At 46.0% G+C, this 26,011-nt stretch overlaps 1 protein-coding gene and 1 long non-coding RNA gene across 5 annotated transcripts in view; one reads left to right on the top strand and one right to left on the bottom strand.

Annotated features, from left to right (window-relative positions):
• The window catches only part of LACTB2 (lactamase beta 2), a 16,800-nt gene extending 14,438 nt beyond the window's left edge, over positions 1-2,362 (top strand). For all 4 annotated transcript variants that reach the window (XM_065582126.1, XM_065582124.1, XM_065582125.1 and 1 more), the window contains one exon: positions 1,087-2,362. In XM_065582126.1, coding sequence (XP_065438198.1) covers positions 1,087-1,130 — 44 coding nt within the window. In that variant the 3' untranslated portion in view covers positions 1,131-2,362. The remainder of the gene's footprint in view (positions 1-1,086) is intronic.
• Positions 1,756-25,970, bottom strand: LOC103305884 (uncharacterized). Its single transcript, XR_010598020.1, has 4 exons — positions 25,728-25,970; positions 25,049-25,147; positions 14,735-16,148; positions 1,756-13,907 (listed from the first exon to the last, which is right to left on the bottom strand). It is a non-coding gene; the product is annotated as an uncharacterized LOC103305884 (long non-coding RNA).
• Positions 25,971-26,011: the final 41 nt, after the last annotated feature.

The raw sequence follows: 26,011 nt of genomic DNA, 5'->3' as shown, positions 1-26,011 counted from the left end.
TTAGTCCTGAATGAGTACTATACAAGTCCTTGTATATTCATACCACTGATCATTGACCTTTGATTTTGTTTTGGTACAAAGCCATTTTTTAATACAGTGTGAGCTGCAGTATTTCAAATTTTGGTCTGTTTTTAGAAAACAGTAGCAGCAGTCAAAAGAAAGTTTCTTCTAACTTTCACAAAATATTTGTCCAAAGAAATCTCTTGTTAATGTGCAGCGCTGAATATGCCTAGCATACTTTATTCCATTGTTATATGAAAACTATAACAGTAATTTGGCACATGGTTCTATCTAATGGAGTCACTAACTCTCCATGTAGTTCTAGAGACTGCAGTGTGGTTCTACACCTTTTTTATAACCTCATTTCAGAATTGTACTGCCTTTATTGATTTGTATCTTTTTTTTTAAAAGAGTGTATACAGTAGTGTTTTATAATTTGTGTATAGATAAACTCTGCTCTCTCCCTAATTTGGACGAAAGTATTGTAAGGGCCCTTACATCAAAGTCAGTATTTGACAGTTTAAAAAAAGAGATGTCATGAATGGATCAAAACAATTTCTGCCAGGTTTTGAAAACCTTGATAGAAAATTACTTTGTGCTGTTAACCTAACAGTATGACTTACTTTCAAACTGGGTACAAACTTTAAAAAAACATGCTCTGTTGCCCAAAGATTCTTAATATTCAGAAGTTCCAGTATGTTTTCCTTAAGTTTTATAATTATATTCATTAAAATTCATTCTTAATATGGTTTATATCCCTAGAAGTCTGGTTTTGTTATAGTTAGCCAATTTGTGGATGTTTAACAATCTCCAGTAAACTAAACACTTAACCTTAACCTTCAGTATTCAGGTGGACAGCATTGTGGCTTTAAAATAAAATCTCCTAGTGTGTGTGCACAAATGGATTTTAAGATATGTGGTGTGACAACTTCATGTGTCCGAGGTTAGAATTAAGCTTCCTGAGTTACTTCATTTTGCTAATATTTTCCTTGTCCATAGCAAAAAACAGTTATATTTAGACCCAACAATGATAGCTTTCAGTGACTAACTTGGCCAGTTTTACTTTACTTTTTTTTTCCTTAACAGTAAATGAAAAATCTCCCAACTTCACGTGGAAAAGCAGTTTGTAAGTGAGGCAAGAAACAGAAACAAGATTAAGAGTACTCTCAAATAAATACCTGCACACAACCTTTTTATATAAATACATGAACTTGTATATGCAGATCACTGGATGGAGAATTAGAGGAATCCAAAAGCACTCTGCTGTTACGTAAAATCAGAACAACATTTTTGTTAAGAAAAAAAAAAAATTACATAATTCTGCTGTCTTAAATAAATTTTATGTAATCTATTACAAAGTACTCAGATAACCAATGATTGTCATATTCTGTCTGATGGGAATTGAAAAAACTTGTGTATTCAGTTAGTCAAATGAAGTTACTGTGAACAGCTGTATGTTGTCTTTTTTGTAAAATTGTTGACTTTCTGCCAGTGACAGAAAACAGCTAGTAAAGGTACTACTATAGTATAAAGTAATTGATGACAACTGTAGTGCAAAAACTGATTGTGAAGGTGGCAGAGTGACTTTCACGATGACCTATTTTCACTTGTTCATACTAGTGCAAAAATGACTTTATTTGGGATTTGTGAGTGCTCAACCCTTCTGAAAATCCAGCCACTTTTATTAAGATAGCTAAGTATTGATTTTTGGAGCCTAATTTTAGACACCCAAAGTTGAAATTTTTGGCCCCTATGTGGGCTGTTGCTATTTAATCTAGAAAGATTCAACGCAAGAGCTAAGTGAGCAAAAAAAGTGAGTTTCAGCTTTTTGTAGTCTCTGAGGAAAAACCTTTCCTAGCAGATTCAGTGTAAGGAGCTACTATTAATTTTAACTATTCATGCCAGTTAAGACAAATGTTTAATAAAATAAAATCATAGCAAAAGTAATGCAAACAAAATTTTATATGTGCAAATGAAACAATGTCAGATTATACAATCACATGATTTTTAAAAATACTATACAGATAATTATTAGAGATGTATTGAACACTAAGCAATTGAAGTCCCAGGTGTTTGCCAGTTTTAAATATTGATTTATAAATTCTGCCCTCAGTTACCCATCAACGTCATATAAATTACAAAGGTGGAACAAGGCAAAATTTGACTAAGACTATATACTGTCTGTGATTTAAAAATACAGTAGAATGTTTTAATTGAAGATAATGTTGGACCTTAATTTCAATTTTCTGTGTAGCTTAAACTTTTGAAGTAACTGAACTTGTAAATATTTGCACTACTGTGTGTATTCAAAAAGTACATAATGTCTGTATGGTTTAAATGTACCTTCTAATCCTGGCACAAATCTTGTTTTGAAATCACTTAATATGGAATACGGATACATTTATCTTTCATGCCTACGTCCTTGGAAAATCCTTTAAAGACTTTTAAAATTGTTCAACCCTACATTTTCATATGTGGCATGTGCACATTTGTCAGGTAGATTTTTTTATGTAGGCTTTAGAAATTGTATTGTTCCAATGTTAGTTGACAGCAAATACACATGGATTATGGACAAGGTGGATTTGATGTAAATCACTAGTCAGGAAGACTCTATTGAATCATGGATTTCTACATAAAAGTACATTGTTGTTAGTTGTTATAACCTTAATACATATTCTTCACAACTCCGAGATAGATGTAGATTTCATTTTTAGAAGGTACACTGTATGTTTTTTAAATGATTTATTTTGAAAACTTTTCAGGTTAGTTTTACAGCTTTATCAGAAAATGAATGATTGTTTGGTTATTTCATTTGCCAAAGGTAATTGAAGCAGATATTTATGAAGTCATTGGGAGGTGAACTATCTCCAGTTCAACAGGTTAATCATTAATATTTGGAGGATTTTCTTGCCATGCTGTATTAGGAGGAGAACATCACCAGACAGACTTTTAAATTGTTTTATTTAACTAAAACAACATTATGTATTCTGGATCCCATAAGATTGGGACCTTAATCCATGAACTATTGGTTCTCATTTACATGAATATATTGTCTCATACTATAGAATTAGAATTTATAATTCCTATTCCATTACGAGAGGTTTTTCCCCTCAAAAAGCATTTTATAAAAAAAAATCCAATTTAATTTAAAAAAATTGGATTTTTTTTTAAATCATTGATTTTTATCCACCCTGATTATACAGAAAACAGCAGAAGGTCATTTTGTTGCTCTGCTCTTTTGAGTGATATCTAACTTGTCAGCATCTCTAGGAATGGGTTGCCAAAATTGAACATAATCTACTAGGTGAAGTCTCACCAGAGCAGTATGGAGAGAAAATGCTACCTCCTTGCTCTGTGGAATGATCCTTTTTGTGTAGGCAAACTGTATTCGATTGGAGCCAAATCGTACTTGCTTGCTCAAGTCTAACTTTTGGTCCATTATCATTCTTAAGTCTTCAGCATTACTGCTTTCCAAGTTTCCATTCCTTGTATGTTTGTGCATTGAATTGAATTAAGATCTGTTAGCTAGTATTTTTCCAATTGAATTATTTCTGTCCATGTTTCTAATTTGTCAGGGTCCTTTGGAATTCTCTCTTTTCCCTTTCCAGTGTTTGGAATTCCTCACAGTTTACCCTGTGTGAATTTCTACTTACCATTTATGGTCCTGTTGTTCTGTAGCTATTTCATGAATTTGTCCCCATCTGTTCCATTGTTAGGAATAGAAATTCAATATATGGATTTCAAGGATCACTTTATTTTTTGAAAACTTCATTTGTTTTTTCCCAGTCTTTTGAAACTTCCCAGTTATCTGAATTTCATTTCAGAAAATAATGGTCAATGGTACATAGAGTAAGTTCATTAACTAATTCTGTTAATACTGTATGAGCCATATTTTCCAGAGTGGTTAATTTCCTTATCTCTTTATCAATAACAGGGTTTTCTTTCCTATTTAGTCAGTTTTCTATATTTTCTTTGTTGATCATTATTTTTAGAGGTAGTATTAGTCATTTGTGTCAATTTCATCTCCATTTATTAAATAACCAACTTTCTCACTATTACTTGTTTTCTTCAGAAAGCTTAGATTTGTAAAATTTCACCCTTATCTGGCTAGCATTAACTCATCCTGCCTCTCTTCTCCCCTCCCCCCTTTTATCTTGCTGGAAAATATGAAGCTACAGTCTACCATGATTCTTTCATTAGGTATTACAGGATTGATACTCTTGCCTGAAGCCATGACTTTTGGACCTCTTCCTTTTCTCACTTACCACCACCTCTTCCTCCCTTCCCCCCCAATATTATGAATATGTAATTGTTTGATTCACACCAACTATTTAATCATTCTTAACTTTCACTACATTGGAGTTTAAGTTATCAGTAACTGATTTGCTTAGTCTTTAAGGATTTCTAGCACTCCTCTTTATTTGAATGTTGTGGAAGCTTCCTACGGGGAGTCAGAAAGAGGGGAAATCTTCTGACACCAAAATGGTATTTTGGACTTTTGCTTGTCATTCTTGTGAGTGCAGTGAATGATTAGTTTGTAGAACCTTCTGTCATACTGTCTGGAGTGGCTCATAACTGAGTGTCTATCTCAGGACCAACTGCCAGAAAACAGGGCAGATTTCCCAAGCTGGTGGTGTGTTCTATAATTAGAGTTCACCACACCAGTAACAAATGTAAACTCCTAGATCATTATACCAGTCTTAAATTGGAAAGTCTAAGGGGACAGTCTGTGACACCAGGGTATCTTGCCACCTAGACAAACTGAACTTTGTGGTAAAAGGTTATTAAAACCAAAAATCACACCCATACCAAGAGACTAGCCACTTACCCCAGATCAATTGGCACTCCAGAACTTACACCAAAGACAACATTGGCAGCCAATTCTATAGGAAACTAACTATAAGTTTATTAGCTAACAATAGGAATTGAGTTATTGAGAGGTTAACGCAGGTAAAATATATTAACAGGTGAGTCACAGTTTGTAATTCCATATGATGTTAATGATGTAATAAACTGCCAGTTTCCCAGAAGGCTCTCAGGGTACCCAGATTGTCTCTGGGGATCTCTGTTTTGCATCTGAAACACTTCCCTGGAACAGTCCAGTCAGATCTTTGAATCCATATTTATAGTTTCTTCATATAGAAAGCAAGCTGACAGTGTCTCTACCCATGTGGGCTTTTCCTTTGATGATGGTGAGTGAGGAATGTACCTAGTCTTTTGACCTCTGACCATCATGTATATAATGGCCACTTGCTTTGAAATTAGCGTTCTATGTTTAAGTCCTTCATTATTGTGTCACAAGATTTCTTTGATGGGTTGTTTAGTTGCAGGGGTATACATAAAGTAAATGTGTGTTATTACGTTATAACAGGAACATAAGTGAAAACATGCAAATAACATCCCATTAGTTTTCATGAAGTTTAACTACACAATACACTCTTATACAACTGACCATTACTTTGATCTGCACTAATACACAAGTGAATTGAGACAAATACATTCTAACATGATCTGGTCCACCAGCATCACACCTCCGTGTACCTACAATGAAGAAATAACATTAAATTCAAGATAAAATAGAATGCAGTGATTGTGAAAGGTGCCAGATTGATAGTCGCAGAAACTGAAACTTCTGTTATCCAAGAATCAAGTCCAGTATGTAGAAGTGCAAGATACCTCAATGTGCCAATATTATTCTGAAATATGAGGATAATTTAGTCTCTCGACTCACTGCTGAGAGTATAAAAAGTTGGCAATTGTGGTGGAGCATTTTTCAGAGAAACCTTCCTACTGGGAACTTTGAGATCACCAAAGATTACACACAACACATTTGGACAGCTGACAGACTGATGTCTTATTCGCTACTTTTCTGAGACAGATTAGAAAATTACTGGTGTGGTGAGCAAAATGTCAACTCTGAACTCTTCCCCCCCCCCCCCCCCCATGTATTTTAATGTCTCATTTTAAAAACTGACACTGGCTTTCGCTTTCAGAAATTACAAAGTAGTATTACCATCCTCCCCTTAGGAGATCATTATCTAATATAGTAATGACATATATCATGTAGAGCAGCAGCTCAATGAACAAAGGGTATGGAAATTGTTCTGGTCAGGCAGTAGCATGTACTGGGGAATGGGGCAGCAAGTAAGATAAATGCTTTTTATAAGACATGTTTAAGCCAAGAAGCTGACAGTTGAAAGAATGTACCATCGTGCTGGGCCATTGTTCAGTACAATCTGAGAAAACATTACTTCCTTCAGCTTATGTTCCAATGAGGCTTCCTGTCCAAGTAAGGACCTGGCCTGTCCCTGTTCAGTTTGAGGGAGAAAATTAACACCCAAAACTGTATGCCTAAAAGCATTTCAGTTGTTACACCATCCCCATTCACCTTATCCATTTCGGCAATCACATCCATGGAATATTTTCCTGCTTGCAAAATTTGTAATTATCACTGGTTGCTACATTCTTTATAAATTAGAGTTATAAAGGGTGGGTAACTTGCCTACAAATGTTTGACTTTTAATGCGTAAAGAAAATTTGGTATGATGAAATATAAGGGCCAAGTAGAACAGATATTAAAAATAACCGCTTGCAGAAATTCTGCAGTTTTGGAAGAAAGGAGATTGGGAGGGAAGAAGAAGGAATCCTTGTAGATTTCTGGTGCCACAAATCATTGCCAGATATATCACCTGATATCCCCATTTAATACATTTCTGCTGTGACTTTTGAGCATGTCAAAGAGCTTCAAAAACAATTAATTACTGTTCCCAACACATTTATGGGACAGGAAAGTATCCCTATTTTACTGATGGGGAAAACTAGGGTAGAAATCTGTTGAAACCCAAACCCTGAACTCCTGACTACCAGTCCTGTATTCTAACCACAGAATCATTCTCCCTGTCTTATTTATTGCATGATTTCTAAATTATTTTTAACTCTGTGGATATTCTCTGGTCTTATCTTAAGAGCAAGTAATCTCTTATCTGACATTGAAGGATGCAACTACAACTGAGCATCTCCCAAAAGAGATCACAGTAAGCTGGTGCTCCAATTTTTTACCCTACTTCTGTGTAGTCTTACTTAGTTTCCTTCTCCCCTCCTGTTATGGCTGTTCTTGCTTTCCTCTTTCCTGCTTTATCTTCGTATTTTTTCTGCTGCAGTTGCAGCTGTGAGAGTGTTGTCAAATAAGTGAATTTTACATTTCATTCAGAACAGAGAGATTTTTGGTTGTCTTGTGGTAATTAACTACAAAGCACTAGCCCAGTTGCTAGAGCCCTACAAATCCATGGATAACCACATCCATGGACCATGTTTGCGCATCACAGATTGGATGCAGACACAAATTTTATATCTGTGCAGGGTTCTGCCGATGGCAAAGAAAGCTTTATAGCCTGCTGAGGTGGACAATTTTTTTAGTTCTTGAGGAACACAGCTGCCAAGAGAGGTTATCATTTTCAAAAGTGAGGTGTTGTGTGGGCCAATTTAATGAAGAACCTTGAAGATTAATATTTAAAATTTGATCCACTAATACTAATTGAAAATATTTATAAATAAATAGTTGCTAATAGTCTTAGCAATGACCTCTGTGTTTCTAATATACCACTTGCTATGTTTTTTACTGTGATTTTTAATTTGGAATTTTTAATTCTAACTTTTTATAGCACAAGTTTATTCTGTTGGATCATGTGACTTCCAGTCTGACTTATTTCCTGGCCTGGTGTCAAAACTTTGCTTTCATGTGATCCACTACTGAGGATTGCCTTTTGTAACTGTTATTTTGCCTCTCAATCCACCCCTAGTGCTTTTTCACATCACTGCCTGCGTGTAGAACTTGATTCTCAAATATTCAATAAGGGCAGTACACTGTCTCATAGTAAATCCTTCTTAAAAGCAAAAATCTACTGTAACTTTTGCTGAACATAAGAATAGCAGGCCAAAACAATGGTCCGTCTAGCCCAGGATCCTGTCTTCTGACAGTGGCCAGTGCCAGGTGCTTCAGAGGGAATGAACAGAACAATCATCGAATGATCCATCCCCTGCATCGTCCGCTCCCAGCATTTGGCAGTCAGAGGTTTAGGGATACCCAGAACATTGGGTTGCATCCTTGATCATCTTGGCTAATAGCCATTGATGGCCCCATCCTGAGGAACTTATCTAATTTTTTTGAACTCAGTTATAGTTTTGGTCTTCACAACATTATGAACACACATCTACAACCCCCAACATAGCTTGACAACCACAAGAATTTGAAAATCATGAGTTATACATCTTCAAGTCATGACATCTTTTAAATGATATTGGGTTCTTTTTATATGCCTCTTTGTTCCTGAGCCTTTAGGGTATAGTAGGCCCAGTTCCACAAAAGCAGGAGCCTAAACACCTGAAAGAATCTTGGCCTAGCCTCATACTTTTCCTGTTGCCTGTCCCCTACATTTCATATACCTATGGCCATATCTACACTACAAACTTAGGTTATGTGACAAAGTTCCTCCTCTATCTTGGTGGGTCCTGCGCTTATTGGCGGATTTTCTTGCCTCAGAGATTCACCATGTGGGTTGGGGAACAGCCCAGAGACCTTCCCCTCTGGGAGAACCCACAGTCCAAGTCAATTGGGAGATTTGGGGGGAACCTGGGCCCGCCCTCTACTCTGGGTTCCAGCCCAGGGCCCTGTGGACTGCAGCTGTCTATAGTGCCTCCTGTAACAGCTGCATGACAGCTACAACTCCCTGGGCTACTTCCCCATGGCCTCCTCCAAACACTTTCCTTAGTCTCACCACAGAACCTTCCTCCTGGTGTCTGATAACACTTGTGCTCCTCAGTCCTCCAGCAGCATACCCTCTCACTCTCAGCTCCTTGCACCTCTTGCTCCCAGCTCCTCACACTCACACCACAAACTGAAGTGAGCTCCTTTTTAAAATCCAGGTGCCCAGATTAGCCTGCCTTAATTGATTCTAGAAGCTTCTTCTTAATTGGTGCCAGGTGTCCTAATTAGCCTGCTTGCCTTAACTGTTTCTAGCCGGTTCCTGATTACTCTAGTGCAGCCCCTGCTCTGGTCACTCAGGGAACAGAAAACTACTCATCCAGTGACCAGTATATTTGCCCTCTACCAGACTCCTGTACCCCTCTGGTCTGGGTCTGTCACAGTTAACTCAAGTTACATCAGCATACAGTCAGCACAGTTAGTATGTCCCTTTTGTGCATGCCTACTTGACTCATTTTCTCCAGTGAGCGTACTTACCAGAAGTGCTTGTATCGATTCAGAGTGTGGTGCACCATGGATGATAGGTATCCCACTATGCAATTCGCCACTGTCCACAGCACTGTATTTTGGGAAGTTTTGGCAACACATGCTGCGGCCCAAATGGGTCGCACAGGAATGACTTTGATCATGGGATCAACTTTCTATAAGGCAATGTTCACCATCCCCTAATTTTATATGTATTGCATATGTAAAATTATACATAATTTCCCCCCTTTTTTTCTTAACTCCCACAAACCCACGTGGCTCTCCTCACTGCCAGCCATCTCTGACAGACGCATGGAGCCTGCACAGCTCTGCATTATTGTCATGAGCGTTGCAAGCCCAGGGTGCATGATCTTGCAGTATTTGCAGAACTGCAAGAAAAGAAGGGAGATGATGATTCCGTGCAGGACAGATTTCTGTGGGACATAGCGACAACCAATTCAAACTTCTTGGTAGCATTCATGGAGCAACTACAGATGGTGGAGTATCAGTTCTAGCCCCAAGAAACAAGTTCCACCTGATGGGATCGCATCATACTGCAGGTTTGGGATTATGAGCAGTGGGTGCTGAACTTTTGGATGTGCAAGGTCACACTCCAGGATCTGTGTGCTGAACTCGCCAAAATGAGAACTGAACTGACTGTGGAAACTTGCAACACCAGATTGCTACCAGTCAGTCAGAGGTCTCTCAACTAGGGTTGCCAACTTTCTACTCGCACAAAACCGAACACACTTGCCCCGCCTCACCCCACCCTTCCTCCGAGACCCTGCCCCCCCCACTCACTCCATCCCCTCTCCCTTTTTCACTCGCTCTCCCACCCTCACTTGGGGGTTGTGGTACGGGGGGGTGAGGGCTCCAGCTGGGAGTCTGGGCTCTGTTGTGGGGCTGGGGATGAGGGATTTGGGGTGCAGGAGGGTGCTCCGGGCTGGAATCGAAGGGTTTGTTGAGCAGGAGGGGGATCAGGGCTGGGTGAGGGGGATCAGGGCTGGGTCGGGGTTTGGGGTGCAGAAGTGTGTGTGAGGGCTCTGGCTGAAGGTGCAGACTCTGGGGTGGGGCTGAGGAGGAGGGGTTTGGAGTGTAGGAGAGAGCTCTTGGCTGGGGCGGGGGGATGAAGGCTGTGGCTGGAGGTGTGGGCCTGGGGATGAGGGATTTGGGGTGCAGGAGGGTGCTCTGGGCTGGAATCAAAGGGTTCAGTGAGCAGGAGGGGGATCAGGGTTGGGGCGCGGAGTTGTGTGTGAGGGCTCTAGGTGGGGCTGAGGATGAGGGGTTTGGCGTGTAGGAGGGTGGTCTGGGGTGGGACCGAGGGGTTTGGAGGGAAGGAGGGGGATCAGGGCTGGGGTTGTGACACGGGAGAGGGTTGGGGTGTAGGCTCTCGGTGGTGCTTATCTCAAGCAGCAGTTCCCAGAAGTAGCAATATGTCCCCCTCTGGCTCCTACAGGGAGGCGTGGCTAAGCAGCTCTGCACGCTGCCCTGTCCGCAGGCGCCAGCCCCACAGCTCCCATTGGCAGTGTTTCCCGGCCAATGGGAGCTGAGGAAACGGCGCTTGGGGCATGGGCAGTGTGCAGAGCCTCCTGGCTGCCTCTACGTGTATAATTTGGAGGGGGGACATGCTGCTGCTTCCAGGAGCCACACAGAGCACTGTTTACGCTGTTTAGGGGAACCCATTTCAGCGATCGCTGCAAGATTTGCAGGTCGTTTAAGCCTCGGACCATGAGAGAAAGGGACATTAGACTCCAGGCTATTCTGATGGAGTTGGCGCTGACCCCGGCTCCGGCATGCAGCTCTGAGTCAGCACCGGGCACCGCGGTGTCGGTGCGTGGCGACCCTTCAGTGCCATTGACTAGTCGGCACCACTCCCCATCATGGGGCATGCCAAGAAGGCTAGGAAGAGGCCTTCTTCGCAGCACCAGAGTAAACCCAGGACAGAGGCTAGACCCATGTTGGGAAGTCCTCGATCCCCACCAGCCTCTAGGCCTCCGACTCAAGTCAAGCGGAGTAGCCTGGCCTATTCAGAGTAGGCCTTCCCAGATGTCCGGATGCCCTCCACACCGGAGGCCCTGCAGGCAGCCCAGGATGTTATGTCCATGCCTGTTCCAGGAGCACCACTGATGTTGGCCCTGTGCTCCAGAGGCAAGCCGCCGCTGGGATCTCCACAGTCACCCCCAGTTCGGTACCGGTTTCGGTTGAGGGAACGTTCCTGACACCATTTGCTGCCCAGCGTCCATTCAGGGCAAAGTCCATGTGGATCGCCCTCAACGTCCACCAGGCTGTCTGGTTGGGTTCCATCTGACCAAGACTCTCAGCACCGCTCAGCCTTGAGGAGCGAACACCGACGGACCCAGGCAGATGACGCCAAAGGTCTTTGTCTGAAAGGGCCATTGCAACCGGTCACGGCACGAACGTCAACGTCGTTCCCGTTCATCATCCTGCTCCAGGACCCCACCATGGCACTGCCTCCACAGCCCCGGGCATCAATCTCCAGCGTCCTGCTGTCGTGGGTCCGCCCGCCAGAGCCGATCGCGGAACAGCTGTTACCGACGGTACCGGTCCTCCACATCGGGATTGCAGTCCCGTGATCAGCATTGCTCCCGGTGCCGCCGTTCCTCCCAGTCCAGGGACAGCAGCAGGTCATATGTCAGCCTGGCCTCCCTTCGTAGTTGTCCATCGATGGGCCAGGCCAGCCAGGCCGAACAGCCAGCTCCGCCAGTGCCACAGCAGGTACAGTGCCACCAGGCCCCATGGCCGGCCCAATGGTACCAGTGGGCACCATGGCCCCCGACGCAGCCCCCAGTGGGGATTCACTCGGTGGCCAGAACCTCAGAAGGACCATCAGCCTCCCTCTCCAGCCCTCCGAGGAAGGAGTCAGTGGGACGTACATCCTCGGCATCATGCCCAGAGACCGACCAGGTGATGGCCCCTCCTGTGCCAGTGGACAAAGTACCGCGCCGGCCTCCTCACCCTCCCCGGATGAGGCGATTACGGTCCCTCCATCCCACAGGAGGACTTTAGGGCCCACCAAGAACTCTTAAAAAGGGTGCATCAAGCCTCCACCTCCAAGCAGAGGAGATGGAGGAGCCCTCGGACTCTCTGTTTAATGTACTGTCCTCCTCAGCACCGGGCAGGGTGGCCTTGCCTCTTCACAAAAGGATGGCGAAAATTTCAAATGCCCTGTGGCAAACCCCGGCCTCATTGGCCCCCATCTCTAAGAGAGTGGAATGCAAGTATTTTGTACCCACCAAAGGACATGAATACTTATACACCCACCCTGCTCCTAACTCCCTGGTGGTCGAGTCGATCAACCACAGGGAACAGCAGGGCCAGCCAGCCCCTACACCACAAAATAAAGATTCAAGGAGGCTGGACTCATTTGGAAGAAAAAACTATTCGTCCTCGAGTTTCCAGTTACGGGTGGTGAGCCACTATGCTCTCCTGGGCCAGTATGAGTTCAATCTGTGGACTGTGCCCAAGTTTGTGGACTCCCTCCAGGGGCACGAGAGGAGAGAGTTCAAAGCACTGGTGGAGGAGGGCACAGCGGCTGCCAGGGCAACCATACAGGCAGCTTCGGATGCAGCAGACACGGCCATGCAGTCCATGGCCTCCACGGGGTCCATGAGAAGGGTGTCATGGCTCCTGCTCTCTGGGCTGTCCAGTGAGGCAGAACCTCCTGTTTGACGGCAAAGCTCTGTTTGCAGAACAAACGGATACAAAGCTGCATGGCCGGAAAGACTCCCGCACGACTCTCCAGACTCTGGGTCTCTGTGTTCCGGCTCCGGCTAAACCTAAGTTCAAGCTGCAGCAGACTCCCACTCAGGCCACCCATTCAAAATACGAGACCCCTTATAAGAAGTCACAGGACTATAAGAGGCACCCACAGAGGCAGTCTCAGCCTGCCCCCCAGCCTGGGTCCTCCAAGGACAAGCAAGCGGGGAAAAGGCAGTTTTGACAGGACACCCGGGGTGCCCTGCCAGTTCTCATCAGGGATCCACCCTCAATAAAGCTTCCCTTCTCCAATCGGTTGTGTGCTTTCCTCCCGGATTGGTCGCGACTGACCTCGGACCGATGGGTCCTCAACACCATCTCCCGGAGCTACACCCTCCAGTTTACTTCCTCCCCGCCCCCGTTCTTCCTGGGGGACTCCTCGCACAAGGCTCTGCTTTAGCAGGAGGTGGGGCAGCTCTTGGGCCTAGGAGCGGTGGAAGCGGTACCAGGGGAGTTCAAAGACAAGGGATACTACTCCTGCTATTTCCTTATCCCGAAGGCCAAAGAGGGGCTCAAGCCCATCTTGGACCTGCGAGGCCTGAACCAGTACATGGTGAAGCTCAAGTTCCACATGGCCTCCATCATCCCCTCCCTGGATCCCGGGGACTGGTACGCTGCCCTCAATCTGCAGGACGCGTACTTCCAAATTCATATATTCGAGGGGCACAGGTGCTTCCTCCTTTTCACGGTGGGGCAGGAACACTACCAATTTATGGTCCTCCCGTTTGGCCTATCCACTGCCCCCAGGGTATTCACGAAATGTATGGTGGTGGTGGTGGCCTACCTCAGGTGCCAGGGGATCCAGATTTTCCCCTATCTGGATGACTGGTTCGTCAAGGGAAGCTCCCCGTCACAGGTGCGGGATCACTTGGCGCTCCTTCTGTCCACGTGCACCACTTTGGGCCTGTTGGTAAACAACACCAAGTCCACATTAGTCCCGGTACAATGCATAGAGTTTATCGGGGCGGTCCTGCACGCCTCGTTGGCCAGAGCCTCCCTCCCACCAGACAGGTTCGAGATCCTGAAGGGGCTCATAGACACGGCCACAAGGTTTCCGGTGACAACAGCCAGAGTGTGCCTCCAGCTCTTGGGTCACATGTCGGCGTGCATGTATGTGGTCCATCACGCCAGACTCAGGATGAGGCCCCTCCAGCTCTGATTGGCCTCAGAGTTCTCCCAGGCCAGGGACAGAATGGACAATGTGCTCACAGTGCCTGAGCCAGTGATCATCTACCTACGGTGATGGTCCGCCCCAAGAAACATGCTCCAAGGGGTCCTGTTCAGGGGCAGGGCCCCATCGCTGGAACTGGTGTCTGATGCGTTGGACCTGGGATGGGGGGCCCATGTGGAGAACATTCAGACCCAAGGTCTGTGATCAGCTCAGGATCTGACCCTCCTCATAAATGTCAAGGAGCTCAGGGTGGTACGGCTGGCATGCAAAGCCTTCTGCTTGCACCTGGAGGGCTGGGTGGTCTGGGTCCTCACAGACAACACGGCCTTGATGTTCTACATCAACAGGCAAGGCAGGACCCAATCCTCTGCCCTTTGCCGCGAAGCCCTCAGGCTGTGGAACTTTTGTATAGCCCACGACATCTGCCTACGGGCCTTCCATCTGCCGGGAACGCGCGGGCGGATCGCTTGAGCAGGGACTTCTCCTCTCAGCATGAGTGGTCTCTCCACCCAGAGGTGGTGCATAGACTTTTCCAAGTATGGGGAACTCCCCAGGTGTACCTGTTCACACCTCGGAAGAACCGTCGCTGTCCCCGGTTCTGCTCCGGGGGGAGGCTGGGACAGGGCGCTATCTCCGATGCCTTCCTCCTGTCCTGGTCAAGCCAGTTTCTCTATGCCTTTCCCCCCGTTCCCGCTGATCGGCAAGGTCCTGGAAAAGATAAAGACAGACAAGGCCCGGGTCCTTCTGATTGCCCTGGCATGGCCCAGGCAGCATTGGTACGGGACCCTCACGGGCGTGGCGGTCACCCTGCTGTGGCCGTTGCCGTCCCGCCCTGACATGCTCTCCCAGGATCAGGGCTGCCTCCTCCACCCCAACCTAGCGGCACGCCACTTCACAGCGTGACTGCTCAATGGTTAGGTAGGGAGGAAAGGACGTGCTCGGAAGGGGTTCAGCACGTCCTCCTAGAAAGCAGGCGGCCCTCCACGCGCCAAGCCTACTTGGCAAAGTGGTCTCAGTTTTCCAGATGGGCGGACAAGCGGGACGTTTCCATGGTGGCCGCCCCGATCTAGCTTATTCTGGGCTACCTCCTTCACCATAGAGCCCAGGGCCTGGCGCCCTTGTCAGTCAAGGTGCACCTGGCGGCCATATTGGCCTTCCATCTGCTGGTGCAGGGACACACGGTATTCTCCCATGCCTTAAGGAGTTGGATCATCTCTTCCCATATGTTAGGTCCCCAGTCCCGCAATGGGACCTAAACCTGGTTTTGGCCCGTCTCACAGGGCCCCCATTTGAGCCACTAGCCACGTGCTCCTGGTCACACTTCTCATGGAAGGTGGCCTTCCTGGTTGCGATCATGTCGGCTAGGCGGGTCTCGGAACTCAGGGCCCTGACCTCCAAGCCCCCGTACGTGGTGTTTCATAAAGATAAGGTCCAGCTCCGACCACACCCTTCGTTCCTCCCGAAGGTGGTCTCCGCCTACCACATGGGTCAGGACATTTTTCTGCTGGTCCTCTGCCCCAAGCCCTTTGTGTCCAGTGAGAAGCGCCGCCTCCACACGCTGGATGTGAGACGGGCTCTGGCTTTTTACTTAGAGCAGACTAAGCCATTCAGAAAGTCCTTGCAACTGTTCATTGCCTCGGCTGAGTGCATGAAAGGTCGGCCGATCTCCACTCAGCAGCTGTCCAACTGGATCACCTCGTGCATCCATACCTGTTATGACCTGGCAGGAATCCCTCCGCCACCAATTGTGAAGGTGCAATCGTCTAGGGCACAGGCCTCGTTGGCTGCCTTTTGGACCCATGTCCCCATTCAGGATATTTGTAGGGCTGCCATGTGGTCTTCAGTTCACATGTTCACCTTGCATTATGTGATTGTCTCTCAGACCAGGGAGGACGCTGGGTTCGGCAGGGCCATTCTCCATCCCGAGAGTTTGTGAACTCCTTCCCACCTCCAACAGATATAGCTTGGAATCACCTATTGTGGAATACACATGAGCAATCACTCGAAGAAGAAAAGACAATTACCTTTTCCGTAACTGGTGTTCTTCGAGATGTGTTGCTCATGTCTATTCCACATCCTACCCTCCTTCCCCTCTGTCGGAGTTGTCTGGCAAAAAGGAACTGAGGGCGGGAGGTGCACGCAGCGCTCCTTATCCTGCACCATGGAGGTGCCACCTATTGTGGAATAGACATGAGCAACACATCTCGAAGAACACCAGTTACGGAAAAGGTAACTGTTTTTTCCTCATTGCTAAAAAACTTCGAATTTTTTATCACCTTGCAGTAATAAAGGTGTTTGAGCTATTCTGAAGTAACACAATAAGGACAAGACACTTGAGTTTTAGCAGTGAGTGAAAAAGCTCAATAAATTGTCTCAAAAACAAGAGCAGAGAGCAATGTGCGGACATGTATGCACCATGGTATGAAAGCGACATTTCTATGTTGAAATCTTGTTGCTCAATATGTGTAACAGTGACAAAGGGAGGAAGTCTGTATAAAGCACAATGGAGATTTTCTGCTTATTAGCTTGTTTTCAAAAGAAATAAGTATTTTAAATACTATTTACAATGTTTTACACTACTTTAAATGTTTTGTGGGCATTCAATGTTTCTTTACTAATAAACAGTATGACCTACTCTGCAGTGGAAAAGGACTAATAAAGAAATACTCGGACTATCATTCAGGGTTTTGCATACAATAGCCCTGAAATTCAACTCTGTAGAATGCTTTCTATATCATTCTGAAAACACAGAACACTTGGTTCTCTCTCCTCCAGAAAGTTGTTTTTTAATCAAGTGTTATGTAATAAGTATTGTGATGATGTTTCCTAGGCAGCTTGTCATAAAGCTCAAGTGTCACTTATTATTTTTTGAGCTATAAACATCATGGACATAAGGCACTTTAGTTTTACTACGAGATAACAGCTGATTCGCGGGAAGCCGGGGGAGGGGGAGGAGAAGCCGGGGGAGCATTCAGGGGAGGAGCCGGAGCAAGGTGAGCTGGGGCGGGAGGAAGGGCAGGGAGCTGCTGGAGCTTTTGTTAAATTTAAAAAGTCCCGTGAGGGACAACTGGTTCTAAAAGGGCTTCTAAATTTAACAACCGGTTCCCGCGAACTGGTGGGAACCAGCTCCAGCTCACCTCTGGCTTATTCAGAACATTTAATAAGAGAGATACAAAGTATTACTGTAACCTTACGCTTACATATACATCAGTCGGCCCTGGGAATTGGTGAGAATGGATTTAATAGGGCCATTACCAACAACAAGAAGGGATACCAGTATATACCGATAGCCACGGATTATCTTACAAGATGGGTAGAAGCATTTCCACTTCAAAATAAGTCAGCATATGAGGTGGTAAAGAAAATGTCCAAAATTATCATTCGCTTTGGCTACCACAGTGGATACTGACAGGTCGCGGTTCTGCATTAAATAATGAGGTCAAGACTTATTCTTGTGGTTATTTTTACTATTTCTTCAACCACACTATCAGGTCACAGAGAGTTGACTGTGACCATGGGCTTCATTGCCCTCGTGATTTTCTTTTAATGTAAATTGTGCTGACAAGTTTTTCTGAACACCCACACTATTTTTTCTTATCCACCAAAAAAAACTCCAACATATTATTCCAGGTAGTAATACTAAAGATGGGATAGTAAACCACAGTAATTGCACATAAAAGCAATGTCAAATAGGGGAAGGAACATACATACAGATCTGTTTCATGGGCAGCAGGTATCGCAGGCCAGGGGAGGCCTCAGCCTCCCCAAACAGCCAGGCATGGCCCCTGCTCCACCCAAAGCTGCCTCCTGCTTCCTGCCATTGCTCCCGTGGCCCCAGCCCAGGCAGGCTGCTCCTCTTCCCCAAAGCGGGCTGGGGTTAAGGATAGGGTGGGCCGGCCTGGGACTTGGGGCAGCTGGGGACAGTGCTGGGGCCCCCCAGTGCTCCAGGGCTGGGGGTGCTGTGGCTGAGCCACCTGATGCTCCGGGGCTGGGGGCACTGGGGCTGCCCGCCAGGTACTCTGGGTCTGGGGCCACGCCACCTGGCACTCCGGGGCTAGGGATGCTGAGGCCACACTGCCCAGTGCTCTGGGGCTGGGGGCGCTGGGGCCACCCGCCTGGCGCTCTGGGGCTGGGCTTGCGGCGCCTGCTGCTCCGGGGTTGGGGCACTTGGCGGGCCATCTGGGTGGCCCAGGGGCTGGAGCAGGGGGGGCCAGCGGCTGCGGTGAGGAGCTCCATGTTCCATCAGGGAAGAGGGGTAGAAGGAGCAGGGGAGGGGTGGAGCCTTGGCAGAAGGGGCGGGGCCAGAGGTTAGCCTCTCTGAACAGGCAGCTCACGCACTGTCCAAAGGAAAGTTTATAACAAATTTTCTTTCAGTTTAATCTGGATATGTGCAAAAAAAGGTAATAGAATGTAGCTTCACCAGCCCATACCACCATAAACCAAAGGATTGGCTGAAAACACTAACAAATCCATCAAAAGGTAATTTTAAGGATGGGAAAATTATTGTACTAAAGGCAAGTAGAATGCACCATGCCAGAAGCTACAAATTGGTTCTAAATCTTCAAAGTTAATTTATTACTTTGCAAGTCTTTTTACCATATCACATGTGAAATGAAAAATAATAGCAATGCACTGTGATAGCCTTCTCCTTACACCTTTTTGATTCCGTATAATCTGTCTCAGTCAAGACATTACATTTACTTTTTTTTCCACAAACTAATCAATCACCATTTGTTACAGAGGATTGTGGAAGTTGGTTGATGACACTGGGAGTAATTGGGATTAATTTCTTGATGACTTTTTTGTGTGTGTGTGATCTAAACTGAACATGACCACAAAAATGTCACCCTTTCAACTACTGTATGGCTTTGAAGCAACATTTCCAGACCAAGTCTCAGAAAATTATGTGGTAAGTGTATTTAAGTACCATCAGCTTTCATGTAAATATGTTATTCAGTGATTCTTTACTTCACAAATATAGCCCCATCTCCATTTCTTTACAAAGCCACCAAATTTCAAGGATCTCAGTGAACAAATACTACAAAGAGTACTGATTAAATCTGAAATCTAGAAAGGATTGCTGACATTGCACTGGCTCTTAGTAATACTTTTAAAGCACAAGAAAAACAACAAATACAGTATGCTTGAAGAAAGAGTTCTAAATATGGGAAAATAACATTTGAGGTTGGGCACTGTGTTATGTTACTGAATGCAAGAAAGAGAACAAGAAAGGGATGGCCACTGCAACATACCTATTGTGGACCATACAAAGTTACCACTGCTATGGGTAAAAGAGTTAAATTGGAAACCACCTCAGGAAACTTAGGATCTATGTACAGTATCTCCCACTTAAAGCCATTTAAAAAGCCACCAACATTAGGTGCTGAAAACAGATCAGAGGAAAATATGGAAAATCAAACTGCTTTGGGTGACATTGAAAAAACAGTCCCCTCCGAAGAGATTGGAAAAAGGGGTAGCAATGTATCTCACAAGCCTCATGACAGCAGAGTTATAAACGTGGAGGTCACAGACACAGAAGAAGAGGAGCGTGTAGTGGAAGAAGTTGCAGGCAGCAGTCCAAGTGATTTTGATGACCTGCTTATGGAGGATGGGAAAAACAAAGAATGGCTTCTGAAAGGTAATTGCTTACCGCACCTTTTTTTTTTTAAACAATTTGTAAACATATTTCCATTTATGAAGTATGTCAAAAGTTTTCATGTAAAAATGGCAGCATTCACAATAGTAAAACAGAGAAGAAGGAAACTGTTTGTAATGTGTGTTACCTTTTTTTTTTTCATCGTAACATGTTTACAGACCCACAAGGTTACACTTGAAACTGGAAGCCAAAATGAGAAAAATCAATTTGTATAATTTTTCATTTCATGGCCTGAAGCCAAGAAGATGGCTGGGTGATGAGGTACATTTAAATAGCAGTAAAACATGGATGGTGACTGGACTGATTTGTCAAATATTTTTGAAATTTTAACTCTTTTTTTTTCATCTTCTGTTGTAGGTTATTGATGTGTATTTGTATTGTGTGGTCAAGAAAGCAAGTGGAAAGGTAGGCCACTTATTGTGATGCTACATGGAAATATCAATTTTATCAGTAATTAAACCATCAGATGAATATGTGGTAAAACACATTTAAGTCCAAATAGCCTGAAGTGTGAATATAAACCTTTAATTGCAGCATTGTGCTGTACTTATTGCTGCCAAACATGTAATCAGAAGTATTTTGATTTATATACCTGAGATACAATCCTTGACATCTTGAAGGCCACATTAGTTCTTCGAGTGCTTGCTTGTGTCGATTCCATGCTAGGTGTGCACGCGTCACATGCACCGTTGCCGGAGATTTTTCCCTTAATGGTATCCATAGGGCCAACCCTAGCACCCCGTAGAACCCCGTTCCTCTGTACCAGTATATAGGGCACCGCTGACCCCACACCTACTCAGTTCCTACTTACTGCCTGTGACAGTTACTTGAATGGTTTCTTGCTTCTGCAAGGCTTTCCTTCTATAGTGGTTTGGTCGTCTTCTTCACGTAGTCTGTCAGTTTGACGACGAAGTTTTCATGCTCTCTCTTTATGTGGATTCTAGAGTGACTCCTAAATCCAAAGCGTGATGCACATACTCGTAAGCAGATCGGACAGACAAAGTCATTGGTGAGGGTGTTGGTAGCTATAGTAGTGGTATAACACTTTTCCCTTTCAGCTAACAGACGATTATTTCATCCTCTTCAAAGGCTTGGAAAGCTCTGAATATTGTGTGTCGCCGTGCTGATCTATTTGACTTCTCGAGATCATGCGGTTTTATTGCACTGAAGTGTATACTGTTCTTGATGCTATCCTTATAGTGTTTTCTGGGGTGGCCTTGATTCCAGTGTCCTTGTGCCAATTCTCCACAGAAAATTTTTTCTGCGGAGTCAATGTTCAGGCATCCTAATGATGTGTCCAGCCCAGCGTAGTTGGGCTTTTATCAACATGGCCTCGGTGCTTGTGGCATTTGACTTTTGGAGAACCTCCAGGTTGGTAATTTTGTCTTGCCAGCAGATCCCCATAATGGCACGCAGCGACCATATATGGAAGGCCTCTAGCTGTTTGATATGCTATTTGTATGGTGTCCAGGTTTCACAGCTGTAGAGGAGAGATATTGAACACAAAAGCATTGTAAAGTTTTTTTTGTTGTTGAAAGGGTATGTTGTGGGATTTCAGGACTTTGTTACGTAGCTTTCCTAGTGTGGTCTTCACAGTTTTGTATAGAGTTACAATTATAGTTATAGTTAGTTTAGAATTAGAGTATAGCTAGTTGTCCCCATTCTTAGAGGGGCATCATCCCAGGGACTGGGCATGCTCTGGTCTCTAGGCTTCAAACTGTGCTCCACCTGCAGCAAACCTATGCCAGTGTGAGCGACCCATATTCAGCCTCTCTGAAGTGCCTTGGGGAAGCTCACATCAAAGACAAGATCATGTAAGATCTGCAGGGGCTTCAAGCCAAGAACTCAAAAAAACAGACATTCACCTGAAGGCTCTACTAATGGAGGCAGCCCTGAGACTGGGTTCAGAGCCGTCCGCTCCGAATCAGCACTGAGAACTACGGCTTCGTATGAAGTGCACCACTGGCACCTTGCTTTTCCTGGCACCGTTTGCCATCCCCAATACAAGAAAGAGGATGTTCCCTGTCGCCAAAGAGGGTCACAAGGGGGGATGTGATGAGATCCATGCCAGGCCACTTGTCATCCTCAGACCTGTGGTCAGCTCCAGCAACACCCCTCTCCTGTCCCCCTCCCCTCCCCGAAGGCACCAAGCCCAATTCGGGACCCACCTCCAACTCCTGGGAGCAGTCATGATCCCTCACGCCTCTTGACTCCACAGGCTTTCCAAGCTGTGAAGGACTTGTTGTCCCTCTCGTTACCACCCACTCTGTACGGGGAGATTTTGGCAAACCAGTAAAGTGCCTGAAACCACTATTGCTTATTGCTAAAAGCAGCCATGTCAGCAAGCCGTAAATTGGCCATGCAGCAGGGTGAGAGGCCGGAGTGCCCCTTATACCAGTATATAGTGCAAGGGGTCCAAGGGGATACCTCTAAAGGAAAAAAATCTCTGGCAACTGTGCTCATGGTGCACACACACCTAGCATGGAATGGATGCGAGCAACCCATCTTGAAGAACAACATTTATGAAAGGCTAGTAGCCATTTTTATTTATTTTATTGATTGATTGATTGCTATACAGTTCAGTGGGGCCATGACTTCATCACCAGGATGTGCACTGGTTAGTCAGTTTTTAAAGTAAGAAAGCAAGAGCACATGGGGTCTTAAAAAGAAAAGATTTTTAATCCATTTTACATAACTTATTTGTAACAGTAAAGATCCCTTCCATGTATGTATTTATGAACTACATTACATGCTTTGTGTGCCACAATGATTAATACATTAAAACTTGCTTAAATGTCAACAGGTACAAGCCGTCTTGTCAGTAGTTTCCATTGGTGTTCTGTCAGGCAGAGCAAGACAAATGAAACTGAAGAAGATAAATGTTAACAAGCTTTCATGCCCAACATGGGCAAAGCACATTTTCATAAAGGCAGATAAGCACAGTCTTAAGAAATAGCAAATACAATGCTATGTTGGGGAATGAGTGATAATAAGCATATACTGAAATTGAGAAATACAGAATAATCTACATTGAATGGTCTGCTTCATTGAAAAGCATAACTGCATTCTTAATTCTTTTTTCAATGAACAGAGAGTGGAATTATGCAAAATTTGGGGGAGGGATAGCTCAGTGGTTTGAGCATTGGCCTGCAAAACCCAGGGTTATGAGTTCAATCCTTAAGGGGGCCACTTAGGGATCTGGGGCAAAATCAGTACTTGGTCCTGCTAGTGAAGACAGGGGGCTGGACTCACTAACCTTTCAAGGTCCCTTCCAGCTCTAAGAGATAGGATATCTCCATTAATTACTTAAATTATATATTATTGCTTCCTTTCAACACACCAACTCATCAGGTTATTGTGGTAAGATGTTTTCCATGGTTATACTTTGGGATTGTATGCACTGAATGTTCTACTACATAACAGGTTTCAAATACAGCTATGTAGCAGTGTTATAATTTCCTGTATTATGAGTTTTCAATACAGTTTAATACATACAAATTAAATTGGAACTTCAGTGTAAGTCTTGAAGTTTAAAAAGTTCTGAGGACTGAAGTTTAAAAAATAAAATGCTAGTGGGAAGTGTTATTATGTTGGTAATGTAAAATTAAAGAATATAGTCTGTAGTGTTTTAATCAAGGAATTCACAATATGATTTTATCTTGTGTTAGTGAAACATAATAAATGAGAATATCTGCATGCAATGTTTTGAAAAATCATTATACAATTGTTCAAATTGTCATATTACCAATAACATATGCATATGTATTTACACTTACAGATAACATTAATGGAAACAAAAGAATTGTTAATAATTAATCCCATGTGTGATGAGACAACATATGAAAGAGCCTCCTGAGGAACTGGAGGTGATTTTTTAGATATTTATTTTCATAGTTTACATGTAGTGTTAATGTGAAAGTATTTTCAGTAAATGTAACATAAGTGAGGATAATATCTTCCTGATTTTAAGAAAGAAAAATGGAAACAGCACATACTTGTGTTCACTGTGCTTAATAATGGATATTGAGTGAACTTGTGTGATTTGAGCATGGCTAACTGCTTCACTGAACGTGGGCACAAAACACTAGCATCTAGCATAAGTGAGAAGATATTATTAGCAACACAGGCCAGAGTAAATCAATATATAGTATAAGACTCTGATATGATAATATGAAACCAAGTGTATATATATTAGCATTAAATAGGGTTACCATATTTAGTGCCTCCGAAAGGAGGACACTCCACGGGGCCCCGGCCCCGCACCCCAGCCCCGCCCACGCCCCCCCGCCCCAACTCCGCCCCCTCCCCAAAGTCTCCGCCCCCTCCCCTGCTTCCCGCGAACATTTGATTCGTGGGAAGCCTGAAGCAGGTAAGGGGGGGGGTGGGGGGAGGAGGCGCGGCCCAGGCTGGCCCCCCCCCCCCGGCGTTTTCAGCCTGGGTCGGCTCGGGCCCTGGGGTGCCGGCCCCAGGCCCGGCCGAGCACCCCCCGGCCCGCCCAGCACTGCCGGTCCCCGGCCCGGCCCCTGGCCGAGCACCCCCAGCCCCCGGCACCGCACCGCCGGTCCCCAGCCCGGCCCTCGGCACCGCACCGCTGTCCCGGCCCCCGGCCCGGCCCCTGAGCCCCCAGCCCGGCACCGCTGGCCCGGCCCCTGAGCCCCCGGCCCGGCACCGCACTGCCGGCCGGTCCCGGAGCCCCCAGCCCGGCCCCCGAGCACCCGGCCCGGCCCAGCACCCGAGCACCCCGGCCCGGCACCGCCGGCCCGGCCCCCGGAGCCCCCGGCCCGGCCCAGCACCGCTCCGCCGGCCCATCCCGGCCCCCGAGCCCCCGGCCCGGCACCCGCTCCGCCGGCCCCCCGAGTCCCCGGCCCGGCACCACTCCGCCGGCCCGGCCCCCGAGCCCCCGGCCTGGCCCCGCACTGCCGGCCCCGGCCCCCGAGCACCTACACCGCCGGCCCCGCATGTCCCGATTTTCCCGGACATGTCCGGCTTTTTGGGATTTCCCCCCGGACGGGGATTTGGAGCCCAAAAGCCGGACATGTCCGGGAAAATCCGGACGTATGGTAACCCTAGCATTAAATCATTGCAACCATTCAGTAAATACGGGGTGCAGGCTGTGGGGTGGGGCCGGGGATGAGAGGTTTGGGGTGCAGCCAGGGGCTCTGGGTTTGGGGAGGACTCAGGGCTGGGGCAGGGGCTCAAGATTGGGGCTCAGGCTTACCTCAGGCAGCTTCCGCTCAGCAGCCAGTGGGGATAAGGCAGGCTCCCTGCCTGTCCTGGCTCCACACTGCTTCCTGGAAGTGGCCAGCAGGTTCAGCTCCTAGATGGGGGGGGATCATAAGGTTCCGTGCGCATCTCTTGCCCGCAGGCACCCCCCCCCAGCTCCCATTTGCCAGGGCTCCCAGCCAATGGAGTGCACAGCCGGTGCTCGGGGGCGGAGGCTGCGTACGCGGCCCCGTGGTCCCCACCACCTAGGAACTGGACCCGGCCACTTCTGGGGCGCAGTGCGGAGCCAGGACAGGCAGGAGCCTGCCTTAGCCCCACAGCACCGCCAACCGGACTTTTAACAGCCTGGTTGGCAGTGCTGACCGGAGCCACCAGCGTGCCTGGCAACCCTAGCTCTGGGGCTGAGGGCGCTAGCCTGGGGCAGGGGCTGGCGGCCACGGTGGAGGTTGGAATGGGCGGGGCCTCAGGTAGGGTAGGGGGCTAGCCTCCCCCAGCAGTGGTTCAGGTGCTGCCCATTATTTTAATGTACATTTCAGTAAAGAAAAAAGTGTTAACTCTCTAGCTATAAACATGTTTAGATGCTAGTTTTTGAAAAAAACACTGAAATGTAAAGTAAGCTATTCTTGTTTATACACCTTGTTACAATAATAAAGTTTTTAAATTTTTAAAAGTACCTCTCCTGGTGTCCACATTTACAATGGAGATTTCAAAATGGTAGCAAATTGTAAAGGGCAACAACTGTCATCATGGTTTGCTACCTCTCACCGCTTGATGTCCGGTCAGAACTTGCTACCCCGGGACCAATGAGAAAAGGGGAGGTGGCAAATTGTGACAGGGCACCTTACGCGTCAGTGAACCCTCCTGGTAGCAAAATCTGCCCCACCTCAGCAGTTTTTAACACTAGCCCGGCCCTAAGGCGGGGCATTGTGATTGGTCAGTTTTGAACGTCAGCTGCCCG

This window comes from Chrysemys picta, chromosome 2 (assembly GCF_011386835.1).
Source record: "Chrysemys picta bellii isolate R12L10 chromosome 2, ASM1138683v2, whole genome shotgun sequence".
Taxonomy (NCBI): domain Eukaryota; kingdom Metazoa; phylum Chordata; order Testudines; family Emydidae; genus Chrysemys; species Chrysemys picta.
Note: the sequence above shows the minus strand (reverse complement) of the source record. Positions and strands in the feature narration are given on the sequence as shown.